Here is a 17,265-nt window from a genome sequence, read left to right on the forward strand (position 1 = left end):
TCACTGTTTGGGGGACATGACTATGAAAGCAAATAGATGGGTACCCTATTTCCGTCCGATTACCCCGGATCATGTCACAGCACACAGCAGTAGCTGGTTAGAGAAACTACATTCGCTCATTCCATCAGCTAACACCCAGTGATCGCGACCCTAGTTTACTGAATTAGGTGGCCGAAAACCGTGCTCCGATCAGAACGAAAGCTGAATAGCCTAGGTCATATATTCCCATCAAAATCAATACAAACATGTACATCAAAGAAATAAAAAAAGGTAACATCCCTAGTGTAGAAGCTGCCAAGATAAACGGCCAAGACGGGCAGGGTCGAACCTGAGGTTCAAAAATGCCTAGACTGTAAGGAAGAAAACGTAACAAAAAAAATTTCAGCCTTCACAATAGGAAACATTCCGTTGATAGTGGGTTTCAAAAACACGTTCAAGCTCCTGTTTGAGAAAGATAAAAAGGAAATTGTCGGTAAGTCACTGTGCGTATTAGCATACGGGTAAAAAGAGTTGAAGAACGTACACACATTTCGCAAATATCCCGTCTAGTTACAGAACGAAAGTCAAACCCAGAAAACACTTGAAGAAAAACTTCTTACGAAAAATGGGTCTTCCCAAGGAAGGAGGACTATTCAGTCAAATCTCTCCGTCTTTGTCAGGGCTCGAAAAAAGCCACAGTTCATCCCCGCTGTCTAGTGAGGTTTCAAGTTCTTTTCACTCTAGGCATTCCACATTGTCCCGTTCAATCGATCATTCTATTGTTGAGCTTAAGTTTTTCGTTGCACTTGCCTTTTATGTTTCCGGTTGTATCAAAATCGCAATAGAGGGATAGAGAATATAAAATTGATTTCAACTTTAAGCAAAATCTGAACGTAGGTTGTGGATTGCTATTATTGTGGTCAGTGCCCTTATGTACGATTACAGTATACTATTTTCTCTAACTCTAATTTTGTTCCATCTCTAGCGATTCACATGGATATTTCTAGTTCCGTAAGCTAGATTCCTGAGGCTTACTCCTCTGTCTAAGTGTGAGTTCAAATAAACTTCGTTTCGTTTTCCCCATAATCCGTGAAGACCTGACGAAAAATCGTCGAAACTATTTGGTGATCTCGGATATGTTTTCGCGACGTTATCGAGAACATTAAATGAAAAGTGGAAAAACGGAGATCTGACCTTCACCGGCGCGGTATGCATGAATCTGCCCTAGATAGGGCAGATGCAAAGGTTTTTATCAAACATTCGCATTAACGTACCTGTGATCAAGCGGAAACGTTTACGAGGCCCGTGAATGAAAATCCCCTTCGACAGGGATTGATCTCAGAATTAGTAGCCTTCTCATATATCTCCCTGAGTTGATGCAGCCACTGCGTATGTTCCTGCTAACCGAATTCATAGCGTGGCGAACTCCACAACGAATAGTTAGTCTTTGTTATGGACTATCAGAAAGTGACCACCCATGTGCTATTTTTGCATGAGATTATCGTCACAAAAAACAAAACATATTATCCGTTGCTCAAACCACCTGAATTATTTCATTTGAGAATATTCAGAACCATTAAATTCCAAAACATTTTACAGTGGTAGGTTTGCACATCCCCGTGTATCCCCAAAGTGTGGTGTGGGGATAATCATGTGTGTAGTCTGTTTTAGTTAATTTCTCATTCCCGCAAAAAATGGTTCATTGACCGACAAACCAAAAATGAGTCAACACTTACAGTGAGTATCCCAGTTCGGTGCGAACCACAGAGTACCAAATAGGAAAATTCTCTGTGCAACTTTATCAATTCCTCGGCCGACCAGCCGAGGGTACCGTTGACTACGGTTTGAAGGAATGCATTCAAATCATCCGGATGTGGGCCTGAATCAGGTTTATCCAATGTCAGCTCCGTGACGGATATGTCTGGCGAGCGGGTCCGGTTTGGTGAGCTCGACGCGACCGGACCGTTACTCTGACTCGTCCCAGTGGGAAGATCACCAGGCTCGGTCGATTCAACGACTGTTTTCGAGGTTCCTGGAGTAGTAAGCCAAGTGGAACTGTCAGAGTGGTCAAACCGAAGTATGCAATTAACCCAAGAACACGAGTGAAAGTAGAACGTCATCAATCATGAACTAGGAAACCCCATTTCAATTTGAATGACCCGGCTATAAATCGAAGCACAACAGCAAACTGGCTTCAGCTGTCCAGAACTCGTTTGACTGACCATCAGTAGACTAGACACTAAACTCGGAATTCTTCGCCTGTCGGAGGAGTGACCTATCAGTAGAGTTACTGAGGGTAATGTCCACGTTGTATTTACGCGCGTGAAAAACAGGCTTTTGCTCCACCAATGAACCGCCTATACCAGTGCAAGTCCGGGCGTAAATTTCAACATGGAGCAGTGGCTGCTCGCAGCAAGTGTAATGTAGTTGCCATCACAGTGCCATGCTCTTATCTTTTATGAACAAAAAACTAATGCAGCATGACATCTGTGATTCAAGTGTCGGGCCAGACATAACGGTTCACAGATGGCACATGCCGATCGGCAACTGAATTCCGGTGTGAGTGTCCAACTAAATAAAAGGTAGATTGTACATGCTGGTGACTGGAAATGTGTATTGCCGAATGGATTAAGCGAATCGTATGTTTCGATATACCACATCCTTTCCATATCTGCTTGGGTTTATCGATGAACACTGCATTTTCATGGAACATACGTACTGTTGAATTGCGTGACGCAAAAACCACCAAATCTTGACAATAGCTGCGGCAGAACTCCATACCAAGGACTGTTGAAACTGGGAACGAAACTCATAAGGCGTTTGATGTGCCTTAAAAATATGCGCTTTTAGAAGGCACTCTACTATCTATTGTTCGGTAATCTCCAACAAGTTCGGTCACAGTACCCGACAAGTGAAGTATGATCACGAAACTTACCAGTCATAAGTGAGTGCACGTCTGGAGTAGGGGAAGAAAGCTCCCTGGAAACCCGAGGTGACGGTGTGCGCTGAAAATGAACAGTGCAAGGCAATGTCTGTTTCCCTCTGACGTAAAAGTACAAGAGAAGGTGAAAACAGACAACTATTGGCCGGGGTGCACAAAAACGTCTCACCGAACCATGATTCCTGAGGAAGAAACTTGCCGGCATCGTTCGAATAACACTGGTCCGAAAATTCGGATGGCGCGTTTGAGATACTGAAGTGAATAGCAATTTGAACTCTCCCAGATGTGTTGTTTGTTGTTAGAGTGGTAGTCGTTCGCAAAGACCACTTAGCGTATTGTTTGGGTGCTGTAATGGATTGGAACTGTGAATGTGATTCAGTCTCGATGGCGACTACCTACCTAAAACATCCTTTTTCGTACTTTGTGCATGTCGAGATAGCTTAGTGGTTATAGCGCGGACGTACTGACCGGAATACCGCGGTCCGAACCCAACCCCGGCATTTTGATTGCTCCTATCAGGTTTAGGCAACCTGACAGTATCTCAGCCCTCACGTTTTCTTCGAGTGACGGTGATCGAAATCCCTACTCTATAAGAACGATCACAGGATGACTACAAAGAAGGCAAGCAAGACATCTCGGTGATTTTTTACCTGTTTCATTAGCACTTAACTGAATCTAAGAAACTTGACCTGACGCCAATCGGTGATAAAAATAGGAGCCGTCATGAGTAAATCACAGTTGGCGTCGGTTTTGTTGGGTTTATTTATATGACCGTGCTAAGGCTGTATTGCCAGCTGAAAGACTGGACAACAGGGGCCGATTAATGCTCCATTTGATTGTAAGCCCGTTCCGAGGCCTATACAGAGACATGGAATGGTTTGAGGCGCGCGATAATTCATCGGCAGCCACTATACATCCTCCGTTTGTACAGGTGTCCCACCACTCGTATACGAGTATGCGATGTTTTATGACACACGACTATCAGAAATTTAGCAATGAAATACACCGGATGGCGGTAGTCGCTCACTGTTCAAAAATGGACTGACGTAGACAGTAGTTATCAAACTAAAGATGCCTATACGGTGCACCTTTTCTTTCAGCAGTGTCGTTGGGGCACTTAAACTTTTGCTTATTTCGAGATACTGCTTACTGGAACCTTAGTCCCAGAACGAAGCCGTAATCTAACAAGTGCATGAAAACCGTTCTCCAACCATAGGTTTTACGGACGGAGAATCTAACAGTGTTAATATTCTGGAGAATTTAGTGAACGATCACTTAAGTTTTTCGGGTTTGTCTTCTCTGAATCTAGAACTGTCTAGTCACTCCTATGAGAACACCAGTCTCTACTCCATCTTCTGTTTCAAACTGTGCGCCATTCATAACCATAGTTATTGACGCATACTATGTTCAGCTTCGATAGGACATACATTTGATACACTTGGCGAAGACACACAGTGCCATACAAGCGCCTACAGAGAAATTGTTCTGCTGGCCTTTCGTGGATCAAGAGATGTGAGCTGCGGTCGACCGTAGAAACTTGTTTTAGATGGGTAGCACTGTACCTTACAAGCGAAGTAAAACTGCCTGCCAGAGGCAACGTAGATGTTTCGTTCAAACTTAAGCGTTGTGAAGTACGGCTTGTTTTCTGCTCCGTTAGAATGGAGAATCAGTGCGTTTTTTATACTGAATAAGTACCATAGTTACCATAGAAGACGTTCGTCAAGGAAGATCAGTTTGGGAACTGAATTAGGAGTATGCCAAAGCAAAAATGCGTCACCAATAAAAAAGCTTAGGAATCACTACAACTCTCCCACTCACCACCCCTGAACGTTGGTAATTCTCGGAGTTCGCCTCATCGATGCCCAGCTTTTCCCGAATTACCTTCGATTCTGGACTGGGAAACGACGCTCCCTGACAGACTGCAACAACTGTATATCACTCAGTTCGAGAATCGGTGGTTGGCCCTAGAAAGATTGTTTAAAAATGATCACGATATCACCAAGACGAGTAATATATGCATCATCTTTCGTCTAGTAGTGATATAAGGAAATTCAAGCTCCTAGGAAACTTAGGGGTGAAGTGTGCTTACAATACAGTGAGGAACTATGCGTCCGGGTAGTTCGATTTCTCGTTGTTTCCCGGACCACCTGAGTGCTTCAACAACTTAGGTCAAAGCAGCAGTAAGCGTCCAAAATCATGGCTCATTATCTGCACGGAAAACCGCTCAGAACCAAAGACAGCGAATACTATATATATATATATATATAACGATAGATATACCTGGTTGGTTAAGGCGAGAACTTACTGACAAAAGGGTCCGTGGTTCGAACCCAACCTGAGCTCGTAACTAGGCTTTGGCAATCTAGCAATATCTCAATCCTCGTGCTTTCTTCGGGTGACATGGCAGCTAGGCACCGGAAGGGGGGTTACAACTTGACGATTATTATTACTATTACAAGTATGCATACAATGCAAGGGGACTGGGACCGACGAACTTACATGCAGCCTCCGACTAAACCTTCCACCCTGAGGCATGGGTAGCGGTTTGGTGAGCGGAATAGAAGGATTACTGGAGACTGAGGATCTACCAACAGTGGAAGAGGTGACTGATATCTTTGGAGTGGCAGTGCGTGGGTTCGACTCAGCAGGTCCGTGCTTTGAAGCTGCTGCCCTCATAGCTTGGGCTTCGGTGGCCTGGTGTAAATTCAAGGATAGATAACATTATAAATCAATCATGATACCGAGCTAGCTGAAACTGAACGACTCGAAGTAAAAGTAGGCGGTAAGTACTAATAAACAACTCACTGCTCGACAGCGCTCGTTTAAATCTGGTGGATATAGTTCCTCTTCCATCTTCAAACAAGCCTCATCCCAGAACTCCGCAGCCCGGGCGCGAATGTCGCGGCTACGCGGAACATTTGCTGGATTGTATTCCAAGGCATTATGGTAGATCAACTCGATATCCTGATGCGGCGAAACAATAAACAAAACGGATGCGGAAAGATGGGGATCGAGGGAAGTTATGGGAGTTAAATAGATCACCACTTGACCACACGCGGTACTAGTGTTACACGCATGCAAAACCACGAAAAGTTAGCTTATCACGCTAAGTTGTTCAGCCTCATCCCGAAACACCTAAACAGGAATAGGACAGGTGGAAACAACCCAACCACCTGTAACACAAGCACCAACTTTACTCAGCAGGAGAAATCACAGATCCACAAGTCTTTAATTATAGCAGATAGCCATTGCAGTATGATTATGGAACTACAGTAGGCTTGGTGCACTCTGCTTACACAGAATAGCCAACTGATAGAACAGTTCGCAGGATATCCCATTCTCTGCTCACCACAGTAGCCAAAAAACTGCTACCAAAGAGTTCAACTGGTTACCGTGGACGGCATTTAGAGAGGGATCAGAGTGCATCAGCAATCGAGCGCTTTGTAACAGGCATGAACGGTGTTTCAGGTGAGGAGAATCGCAACAAAATTTATGAGGAGGTTGGTATATCATTTTTCCGTCAAGTGGATATTACGCCATTGACAATAGTCATGTGGGCAGATTAATCAAGAATCGTAAGGGAAGGTCAGTGTTGAAAACAAGTGATGCAGAGGTCACCGACTGCGGTCTGTGACAGGAATTTCGAGTGAGTGTACGAACCACCTAGCGCGAACAAACGAGTAACAATCCCTAAGATAGTTGCACAACTGTGCCGCGCCACACGGATGAAGACTATACTGAGCAGTACCTTTGTATCGAGAAAGAACTGCTCAGTAAACATGTAGGATTTGAACGACGTTAAAGAAAAGGTTACACTAGCTTTTGCATTCAGGGTTCTACAAACCCACCATTAGAAACGCTAGTTTGAGTGAACTGTTCAGGTGTTTCGGTTCCTAACGCCTCATCACAAGAGATGGTGGCATGATGCTACTCATCTTCGGTGACGACATGGTAAAACACCCATCTAATAGGATTGCTCACTTATGGAAGTCAAAAATTAGAAACTTACTGATCTACAATGGCCCGCCCTACCCTCAGAGGTAATTCTAATTTTTCGCTAAAAACCATTCACTTACATAAATGAAGACAAAACATCCAGCCAACTGTTGCTTAGAATGCAAACAATTACCTTCATGAAATCTTCCACATTCACATATTTCCGCGCGTCAATCCGATCACGTACAGAACCCAAGTCCATTGGATTCCTAATGACCTCGTAATAATCCGGTGCTTCATCTGTTTGCACTGGGCGGCTGAACACAGCGAATCTTCTATGCCTGGCCAAATGAGCGACGACGCGCCGAAGCACTTGCCTAAGACGTCGAAACAGTTGGGCCTCTTCGCGCTCCAGTGCCAAAAGTTCTTCTGGTCTTAGTACAGGAGCAATGCGCTTATTTGATGCGTCATCTGGTTCAACAGAAACTGGTACCGGACTGGGCCTGGTAAATTAAGTAGAAATTTGCAAAATTCGGAAAACTCTGATAAGCTCAGGCCGAAGGAAAACAGACCTTATCGGTAAACAGTGATACTTATAAGTGAAAAGACCACGGATACGCAGAACGATGGTCAGCCGCAAGTTTTCACAGATCGACGATTCTTGAAGCATTGCGTTCCAATTATATTTATCACATAAACTCCTTACAACGGGACGAAGTCACTCTCAGTTATCATAGCACTCTTCCAATTAACACACTGTGTAACATCTAAATCCTGCGCCGACAGCATAATCAGTTCGTTCGCGTAAACGAGATTGAAGAACCCACAACAGACAAACGGCTCCTATTGGCTAATGAAGAGAAGAAACGCAGGAAGCTCAAGCAACCCGGGTCTCATTCCATCGGACTTGTTTTGATGTCATACAGGAAATAAGACAAAACAATAACATAGGTCAGCAAGGCTCTGTGTATTCAATCGAAAGAGGTGGAGATGAAGCAAAGGTAACAGAAGTGAACTTAAAACGTGTGACACGCTTCCGTTTTCCAAATAGCGCGAAAACGATTGTTCCTCTCGAGTCTACGATATCAGCATTTGTCTGAATATGAAACATATTTAGCATCACCCATGTGCTCAGACGACGATCGGAAAAATACTTATTGACAGGTGTCCTTACAATTACCGTTATCCTTTGAGCTAGTCCTCATTCAAAATTTTTCTAATAAAAAGCCGGTCACTGAGAAATACACACTCCCGTCATAAACCCGACCAGGATCCTGACCCAGGGTTGGGAAATTTTCAAGTCTACTGTCAGGCTCAATGACTAACTATAGTAAGCAATCTGACTAACCACAGGCAGCAATCGGAATTTGATGCTGCAAGTGTACTGAAAGGCGGTGAAGCGCCATAGAGTTATTTCAACCTTGTTGAGAGGTTCATCGACGGTGCACAACTCCTCAAGAGTTCTTCGGAATATATCGACTTTTCTTGCAGGATGACAGCCTTAGTGAGAATAAGATATCCTTAGCACCTAGAGACCATAAGTAATCCGTTCAAAAAATAGAGCCTACAAATACTACGGGCCTCCCATCTGGGAAGTTGTCTTCCGAGGGGCTATTCACGTGACTTGAAATACATGTCATCATGTGAGCGAGCAAACTCTGGAGTCCCGAATCGCGGAAGACCTAGGGTAGAGGATTTTTAGTGCACCAGGAAATCAGTTACAAATCAACATCACCAGCTACAAAATAGACATAACAACTTCCACAAACTTATAAGGTGAAGGAAAAAAGAATGCAGATTACACCAACTCGTTCAAAATGGCTGCTTACGAAAAGTGACCTAAATCATCAACCCACGTCGTTTACACCTGGCCCAAACGTATACCATAAGAATTTGTTTTTCTAGTCACACTGAATGCATAAGAACAAAGCACTGGTCAAGATCGGACAACATATAGTCAAATGAAAATAGCACCATACTGGTTAAGAGACTGAACCTGTCAGTCAGAAGATACGTGAATGCAAACACGGTTGACTTACGGACGACCTGCGCCAGAGTTATACGCATCCGACTGGATTATGAGGCTGCCATCAGCTCGTGCAAGACGACGGGGCATTACCATCAAAACAGGAGTGAAAAATGTGATTTTCGCTGCCTTGCTCGGTTGAGGTACTCTGATTCGGACTGAGTTGAATTGGTGAAACAGTCGCGTCAAAAGTCTGTAATAGTAGCGTCGTTTGTGACTACGTGGAACATTCGACGCAGGTCGCTCGCCCAAATTAGCTGGACTTCTGAGGGTGTTGCTGCCGAACTTTGAATCACCAACAGCATTTTTGCGAAGCACAGGCACGTTCTCAGCGCCATTAGAGTTATCTATGTCTGATACTGAGGCACTGGAACACGACGAGCTATCGTTAAAAACTATTGGATCCTCCATCGGTGAAACTGAGATGGTTGGTGAAGGTCTAGTTGAGAGCAGGGATTTATCCCTCATCGGACTGACTTGATTCAACTTTCGTCCTCCTGGGGATTTACGCACCAACCCAACACCGTTGCACATTTTGTTCACATCAACTACAAAGAAACACAAAAATGATATTTATCGAATGGGTCAGGAGATTAGGATGACCACAGATATGGTAAAAAACTACCCTTTGCATTTCTTTCTGACGAATTGTTAAAAATACAGAACCATAAAATTATTACGGGCCCAATGCGATAATGGCTAGCTGTTGCGAAGAGGATGGTGTTTTGAAAGGTGAAAAACATAGACAGCACATTTTCATAAACGAGACCACTCCCAAGGATCCTGGAAACTCTACAACAGTCCACGACCAGTTTCGCCCTTCTTGAAGCCCATCAGCTAGGCGCAGTCCCCGAGTCTCCACCAAACTTATGTTCTACTTGAACAGATACACTCATCTGCAAATCAATTTGGTCTTGACGGGGGACTCAACTGAATCGTGAACGTGATGCATAAAAGTCACTTCATGTTACAGTTGGCAAGCTATTCAAGATATCGCAGTATATTTTCATTAAGGGGACTATTCGCACGGTTACTGAAAACTCTTAGACAACCCACGATCGATTTCGCCTATCTTGGGGTTCGTCAGGTAGTTTCCGAGTTTCCATCAACCTTTGGTTCTACTTGAGCAGTGTGTAACCTCCTGTATAAAAATATACTGCGATTGTACTAAGTGAAATATGAGGCGGCCTTGTGCAGCACGTTCAGTTGAAGAATATCATAAACGAGAGATTCAGCTGAGTCTCCCGTCAAAACCAAATTGATTTGCAGATAAGTGTATTTGCTAATAGCCAGCAAATATTTAAACCTCAGCATCATGACGTATCCTGATTCCTGAAGAAGGTCAGCATCCACCTAAAGAAAAATGCCCGTGATCCCGTAAAAGGGGATCACGTGTAGAAGCTTAAGCATGGCATAGTACGCGCCCATCCACCAAGGGATCATTTCCGGGGGTAGGCCTCATTAAGCCTATCAGTCTTCATGGATCGCCTGCGCTCCAGTTCGACTCTCACCACATCTAAAAGAACCCGAGCGAATCTATGATCACTTCTGTCTTCGTAAACAGTAGCATGCTGATTGCGAAAATCTGTTGATCTGAACTGCGTTAGAGATGTACGACGCTCAAGGATTCGGGTTTTTTTTACTTGACCACCAGACTATGCCGCAAACAAACACGGAAATTCATTGAAAAGCGTGAGCTATAATGAAAGGTGTGAGCACAGTTATACCAGATTATTAGACAATGCGAATGAACTTCCGGATTGAATCACGGATACATAGCGCAACTCGAGGTATGAAATTCCATACCAACTGATGAGATGTATGCAAAAAAGCTACATTTTAGTGACGAACGACAAGAGGTGTCGAGTGCCCTGAAATATGTTGATTTTCGCTCTCATCTGAGACCGATCTGGGTGTTACGCACCCTTCCAGCGCGCAACATGATGTTCTGCGAATACTGCTCACATCAAATTAAAATTCACCATAGAAGTGAAGAAAAAACCAGTGGCCTTATAAGCGTTCGGCACACTACATCAACATATCCGCATTGAGATTTATCCTATTGAGAACAATATTGCATACTTTCAATGCTAAGGTAATGGAGTTTTAGTAATACCTGGAAGTTTTGAACATCTTTCTGTGGACAGTTTGGAACAAACCAACTATCCATTTATTCCAAAAAAACAATTTGTGCTATGCGAGTTTCACCGATATCATCTTTCACCCTACAATCAGAACTAATACAACTTCTACGATAGGTTAAACGATCCACAACTTCCAGTGCCTCCCCTGGATCGTAAGTGGCGTGTTCAGTGACTGCATGTCCACGAGAATGACCTTACATTTTGTGGGTGCAAAGTGCATACAGAAGGACGAGATGACTTTAGTCAGCACCAGGGTTTTGAAGGACTTGTAGTGTTCGTCCCACTATTTCGTCGATCAATAAATATGGAAATACTAGACATCTTTGACAAACACCGCTTTAAGTACGGAAGCTTTTGGAGCTCAGACATCCGGAAGTCCGAAAATAGAGTTCATCATGTTTACAAACTTCCGGGGCATTCCTTGGTGGGCAAGCGTGTCGAGAACATACCGGCCAACCGAGTTAAATAAGCCTCGAATATCCAGTGATACTAAAATTATGGGTCGTTTATACTGCGGCGTTGTTCTAGCACCCGATGGGCCATGAAGATTTGTTTAACCGGGTTGGAATTACGATTCCTACTCTGTGACTCATGAACCACCATAGGGCGACGAAATACAAGTGAGGCCAACGGTCTCGTTACGACCGTGGTCAAGTTGATCTCCCAGTGGTTACCGCACCCACTACGAGTCCTTTTTTGAAAGTGGGCGCTACTAACGACTGTCTCCAGTTGTATGGGACGGATTCATTTTTCCAAATACAAGCAAACAGATCAGACAAGTGCTGACTGGGGACTTCACTCCCATCTTTGAACAGCGCGGGTGGGAGGTCATGGCGAACCAGAAGTTCGGCGGCGCCTGAGAGAACATATGCAGTTGTAAACCTGAGGTGGTGGGTGGTTCCACATTCACCATCCAGGGTTCTGTCAACCGTGGGCTCCCGATGGGTGGCAGCTGGTGGCCACGACAATTGTTGCTCGAAGTATTCAGCCGACCGACCGAGGCGTTCTCTTTATTCAAGATGGTCACTCCTTTCCTTGAAGGCTTCGCTTACAGGTGGTTTCCGGGGGCCCGTCGCACGGATCAACTGAAATAATCTTCGGGCATTACCGGCCTACTGAGCCTCCTCTATTTCCTTGGTTGTCTGTCCACCACACTTCGCGGTTGGCTCACACGCTCACTTTCACTTGGCGTCTGATAATTCTACGTACCGGATTATGTTCGAGACCGGCTAAGATATTTCTCCGAGATTCAAGCATTGCCACCGTTTGGTTTGATATCCACTGCTTAAGTGCGTCTGGCGGTACAGTGCACCAGACGAAATTCCAGCACTAGGCAACCCCATGCACTATGCACTGGCAATCTCGTCCCAGTATGAGTTCACATCTGATGGTGAAGCATTCAGAACAGACTTCAGAAGTTCGCCTAACATCCAGATCCGCCAGTCTTTCAGTTGCCGAGCGATTTGACAGTACCTTATGCGACCCTGTAAAACGTAGGGAGAAGCAACACCGGACGAGTGTGTGATCGGAATCCACAGATGTGCTCCAAAACGACAGACAGTCAGTTACTGATCCGCGCCATCGGTAACTCATGGCAGTGTGATCGATTCGAGTTTGTGGCCGGCCTGCTGCTGGAGGACACCGTGTGGCCAGACGACTACGGCTTTTTCGGAAGTTAGTGCTGCATAAAAACAGCCTGTGACCAGCACACAGCTGAAGCGATCGTTCACCATTGTCCGTACGTAATGAGGATAATCCATGTCAACCTCTTAATGGAGTCTCAGATACGCTAGGCCTACCATTCAGGCCTACCATTCAGATCTCCGTCAACCACTACGATATCTGAGCTTTTAGCTCGCCGCAGCTGGGCATTCAGGGCGTCGTAAAACCTGTGTTCGACGGCGTCGAAGCTACGGTCGGTTGGGGCGCAAGCGGACACGACAAACAGACAGCAGTCAGCTTCCCGCTTGCGAGACTCCTTCACAGACGTTGGCAGACGAACCAAACAGAGGCTACTATCAACAGGTATCCAGTTAAGCAAGGAAACCTCCGGCCGGTGACTCAGGATGGTACCAACCAATGCACATCCTACCGTAGCAGCCTCTGGATCACCAGAGGTATGTAACGGGAAGTGAGTGCAGACTGATGGGCTGGTTAGCTTGCATCTTGAATTCTTGTTTCTGAGACACAGCACACATCAATGCCAATGAAATCAATGGGGCTTATAGATTCAGGTATGTTGAGACGTGACAGAAATGCTCAGAACTGCACTGCCAAAATATGCACTTGCATCAATGTCTATTAGCAATCCCTGTTTAACAGCTAGTAGGCTTTTCAGTGAACATCTCGCCTCCTTTTAGGAAAAAAGATAAGGTTCCACTGAGACAGAAACCTTTTGGTATGCAAGTTTTACTTAATCCTAAGGGGAAAAATTGGAATATAATTATCAGTAATCAGTTAAGAGATAACATAACTCAGACCTGATGCAGGCTTTTGGTAAAAAATTATTCCCTTGAGAATGCAGGCGGGCGCCGGGATATTCTTAGGGGCGATGCATTTTTTATTTAAAAAGGTACCGATAAGATGCATAGGTTTGTTTACAACCCGCGAGTGGGGTTACTGTACGTTAAGTAGTCATCAACTTGGTTGAACAAGGGTTTAGTGTGCAATGAATTCCAATTTGTACAGGAACTAAAAGCTTACCTGTTGGAGTAACCGACTGAGAAACCCGTCGTACTGGAGATGTGACGTCTGTGAGGCTACGTAACTTCGAAAGTGATTCTGGTTGCACGGTTATGGGGGGTTTTTCTACAGTGGGGGCTTTGTGAAGTTTAGTTCGATGAGGACCAGCCAACGTAGCGATGACGAAAACCCTGCGCGAACGCTCTGATGCGGCACGGACAAATTCACAGCCGCCTGTCATATGTTCAGAGAATGAGAGTGCGAAATCTTCTGCGATCAATTCTTGCGTTAGCGCCTCAATGCGATCAACCAAACAAAAAGCGGCAGATCGAGGTATTCTACGAAGAAGAAGATCCACCTGAGGAATATAGAGAACGACACCTTGAACCAACTCATCTTCGGCCTGCGATTGTGCCGCATTGTTACGGGCTGCCTGCCTCACCGCAGATAGAATCTGTGCAATTGCAGCCTCTGGGCATACACCAATGCTGGTGGGGAATGCGACCAAATTGGCAGGCGAGAGGGTGAAAACCTATAGGAAACAATAAACGCCGTATCAAGTGTTGTAGGCTATTTAGCAAGTTAACATGAGATGGGAAGTACTGGTGAGCAAGACGACAATGACATAAGAGTGAGGACATACCTGTACAGACTCCAGTCGATGCCATACCGCACTCATTAGACAAGTTGGGACATCACCTGTTAGGAGAAGTCGCGAGTTGGAGAAACTACCAGAAACTTGAAAATTTGTGACGATCGAAGTCCAATCAGAAAGTTCGAGCATTTTACTTCCCGGAGGCGCCAAAGCGTATGATAGCAACTGTGTTAGCTGGTCCAGGGTAGAACTGAACAAGTCAGCCAGAGTCAGCGATAATGGGTAGCGTTTAGTGGATGCCAGAGCGCTAGAAACCGGAGTTAGGTTAAGCGCAGAAGAATCAACGTCTGTGCGATCTTTGGACGGTCTGACGAGTTTTAACGCGCGCAGCCAATCAGGACGCTGTACCTGTAGAGAAAGTAGTAGCAGAAATGCGCAGGCGAAATGTGTTATCCGTAAAGGCACTTTTTTGAGAAAAGTTGTGAAGCTGTTACGACCTGAACCAGCACGCGACGTGAGAACGTGCGCACATTTCGCGAATTCACTAACCGAAAGGTCCGTAGTTAGCACCCGACCTGTCTGTCGACTTCCTCTGTCTAGGCTTGGGCAACCTGGGAGTATCTCAAACTTCATGCTTCCTTCGGGTGGCATGGCAGCTAGGCACCGAAAAGGTGTTACAGCTGAACGATTATTTTATTATTATATTTTGAACGACCTTGGAGAACGACAAACGAGTTAGTAAACACAGAGTACAACTAGCCAGTAGGAGAAAAGCGCCATCCTTTTTGAAAAATGTGCACCATGACATAAATGGCGCGAAAATTCGAAATTCAAACCTGGCAATAATTTAACGGCGCTCAGTATTCGCACAATGGAATAGAATTTTCGAAGGCTTTGACGTGTCCTTGCTGGACTGAATCAATCGGGCAATTGAGTTCTGAGTACCAGTCCAAACTTTTGAGCCCCATTTAGGCATCTCCGGGACTCAGAGATGCTGGCAAACTATTCCATCAGACATTTCCGCCAGAGGTATGATTGCTTCAGTGGACAATGAAATCTGGTGAGCTGCAAAAATTTGAACGTAGATTAGGATGGGTTTTGGTGTGAGCATATAAGCAACAAAATGCAACATTTTGGCGCAAAAACTTTTATTCCACTCTCGAAGGTTTTGCAGCTAAAAGCATAGTGCAGCCAGTGAGCACCTAACTTAACAGTTAAGCGGTTTTGGGGAACACTGATATCTCAAACAGAAGCATAGTAGCAGGCTGATGTAGGCCGACACACAACGGGTTTCGGATGCTCAATATTATGGAAATTCAACACAACAACCGGCCGTAGAGTGATTGTCCAAGTCATCCGCTGAAAGCCAAATATGAACTTCCCCCACCATTCCGGGTGGTAGTTCCTGCTNCCGGGTGGTAGTTCCTGCTGATACCAGAAAAACTGTGCTAGCAATGAGTGACACGAATCCCTCAAACGCCACGCTGTTAAGAGACTAACGAATGACGAACACGTCTGGTGCACAGGGAAGCTCAAGAGGTGAGGAAGCCTTTTGTAGCAGACAACAAACGCACTCTATTTCAGCTGATTCGATCAATCGGTCAGAATATGGGCGAGTGAAACGATGAAACAGCAACTCGTTTGCGGAATCTTCCCAGACGCTACGCTGAGCATTCCACAGACAAAATTAACTGGATCTCCCCAGCAAAGTTCCTGAAAGAACCCACTGGAACAGGAAAGCAGGCTGACATCAGTCGTCCAGCGGCCAAGGAAATCCAGTGAGAAACATAGTCGACACATAACAACAAGTCCGGTCAATATAAAATCGAATCGTCCAGCTGTAACACCCTTTCAATGTCCAGCTGCCATGCCATTCAAAGGAAGCCCGAGGGCTGAGATACTGCCAGGTTGCCTAAATCTAGAAAGTAACAGTCGAGAAACCTGAGTCCGGTTCGAACTACGGACGTTCCGGTCGGTAAGTTGGCGCCTTAATCACTGAGCTATGTGGAGCCAAGATAACATGCATCACGTATCATTCAAATGAGATTGTAAGGTCTTAGTGAACAACCAGACGACCCTCTTACAAACTAGTTGAAGACGAAACAGAATACCGGTGGAACGGCATGCTTCAATAATGGTTCCAAACCTTGGAAGGAGCGTAGCCGTACCATCGAAAACGACATCGCTTAGTATCTTCCACAGGTTAGTCACCTACCAAAGGAGACAAGTTTATGAAAATTGAATCGAGTTTCGCTCTGACCAGAAACACATTGGCCAATTTCTCACTTCGAGGTAGTACATACGTGAAGGGTGTCGCTGTTTCAGAGAGTGGACGCTTTTCTTCTAGATCATTTAAGCTCTATCAACCGCCGGGAAGTGAAGCATTGTTTGGTGATCAAAGGTTTCCGTTCTAAATTTTTATCCCCTGTAAAAAGACTGTCCGCAAGTATTCGTTGACATACACTGAAAGAGCGGACGAAACTGCGCTCCTGGTTTCAAATCCTTCGGAGGTAGAAAGCTATCAGTCCTGAAAATAATCCCAGAATACATGAAACCCACTGAGCCCCTCAAACCTCAGCAAAATCGTAGTTGGAAAGTCATCGAGTATCTGGGCCAGAAAAGTCAGTCGCCGACTGGACGCTCAGGCAGGCAATCAATTCAGCAACGGCCAACGATGACGAGCGTTCAACCAAAGTCAATCGGACAGTATAGATTCAAGGCCAACAGTGCGCTTTAAATAACGCGATTCCCGCTGTAAATTTTACACTCACTTGTTTGCAATAAAGCTGTTGCGTTTCTTGTTGGTGAGTCCCCTTCCGGACACCAAAATATTGGAGCGAACACAGAAGCTATTCGCAACAAAAACATCCTAAATGAAACAGGCAATTCTCCCTCCCTGTTTGGCAGGGGCTTCACACCTGCAAAATGCGGGTGTTCCTACAAGACAGGATGGGATCAGAAC

At 45.1% G+C, this 17,265-nt stretch overlaps 1 protein-coding gene across 1 annotated transcript in view; it reads right to left on the reverse strand.

Annotated features, from left to right (window-relative positions):
- Positions 1-209: 209 nt before the first annotated feature.
- Positions 210-17,265, reverse strand: part of T265_15132 (hypothetical protein) — a gene marked incomplete at both ends in the record, with an annotated part of 35,405 nt that continues 18,349 nt past the window's right edge. Inside the window, 11 exons of the mRNA XM_009176716.1 lie at positions 210-441; positions 1,716-2,011; positions 2,915-2,984; positions 4,739-4,831; positions 5,420-5,614; positions 5,726-5,884; positions 7,050-7,359; positions 8,896-9,430; positions 12,839-13,168; positions 13,730-14,240; positions 14,352-14,711. Of these exons, the coding sequence (XP_009174980.1) occupies positions 382-441; positions 1,716-2,011; positions 2,915-2,984; positions 4,739-4,831; positions 5,420-5,614; positions 5,726-5,884; positions 7,050-7,359; positions 8,896-9,430; positions 12,839-13,168; positions 13,730-14,240; positions 14,352-14,711 (2,919 nt within the window). The remainder of the gene's footprint in view (positions 442-1,715; positions 2,012-2,914; positions 2,985-4,738; positions 4,832-5,419; positions 5,615-5,725; positions 5,885-7,049; positions 7,360-8,895; positions 9,431-12,838; positions 13,169-13,729; positions 14,241-14,351; positions 14,712-17,265) is intronic.

This window comes from Opisthorchis viverrini, assembly GCF_000715545.1.
Source record: "Opisthorchis viverrini unplaced genomic scaffold opera_v5_355, whole genome shotgun sequence".
Classification (NCBI taxonomy): domain Eukaryota; kingdom Metazoa; phylum Platyhelminthes; class Trematoda; order Opisthorchiida; family Opisthorchiidae; genus Opisthorchis; species Opisthorchis viverrini.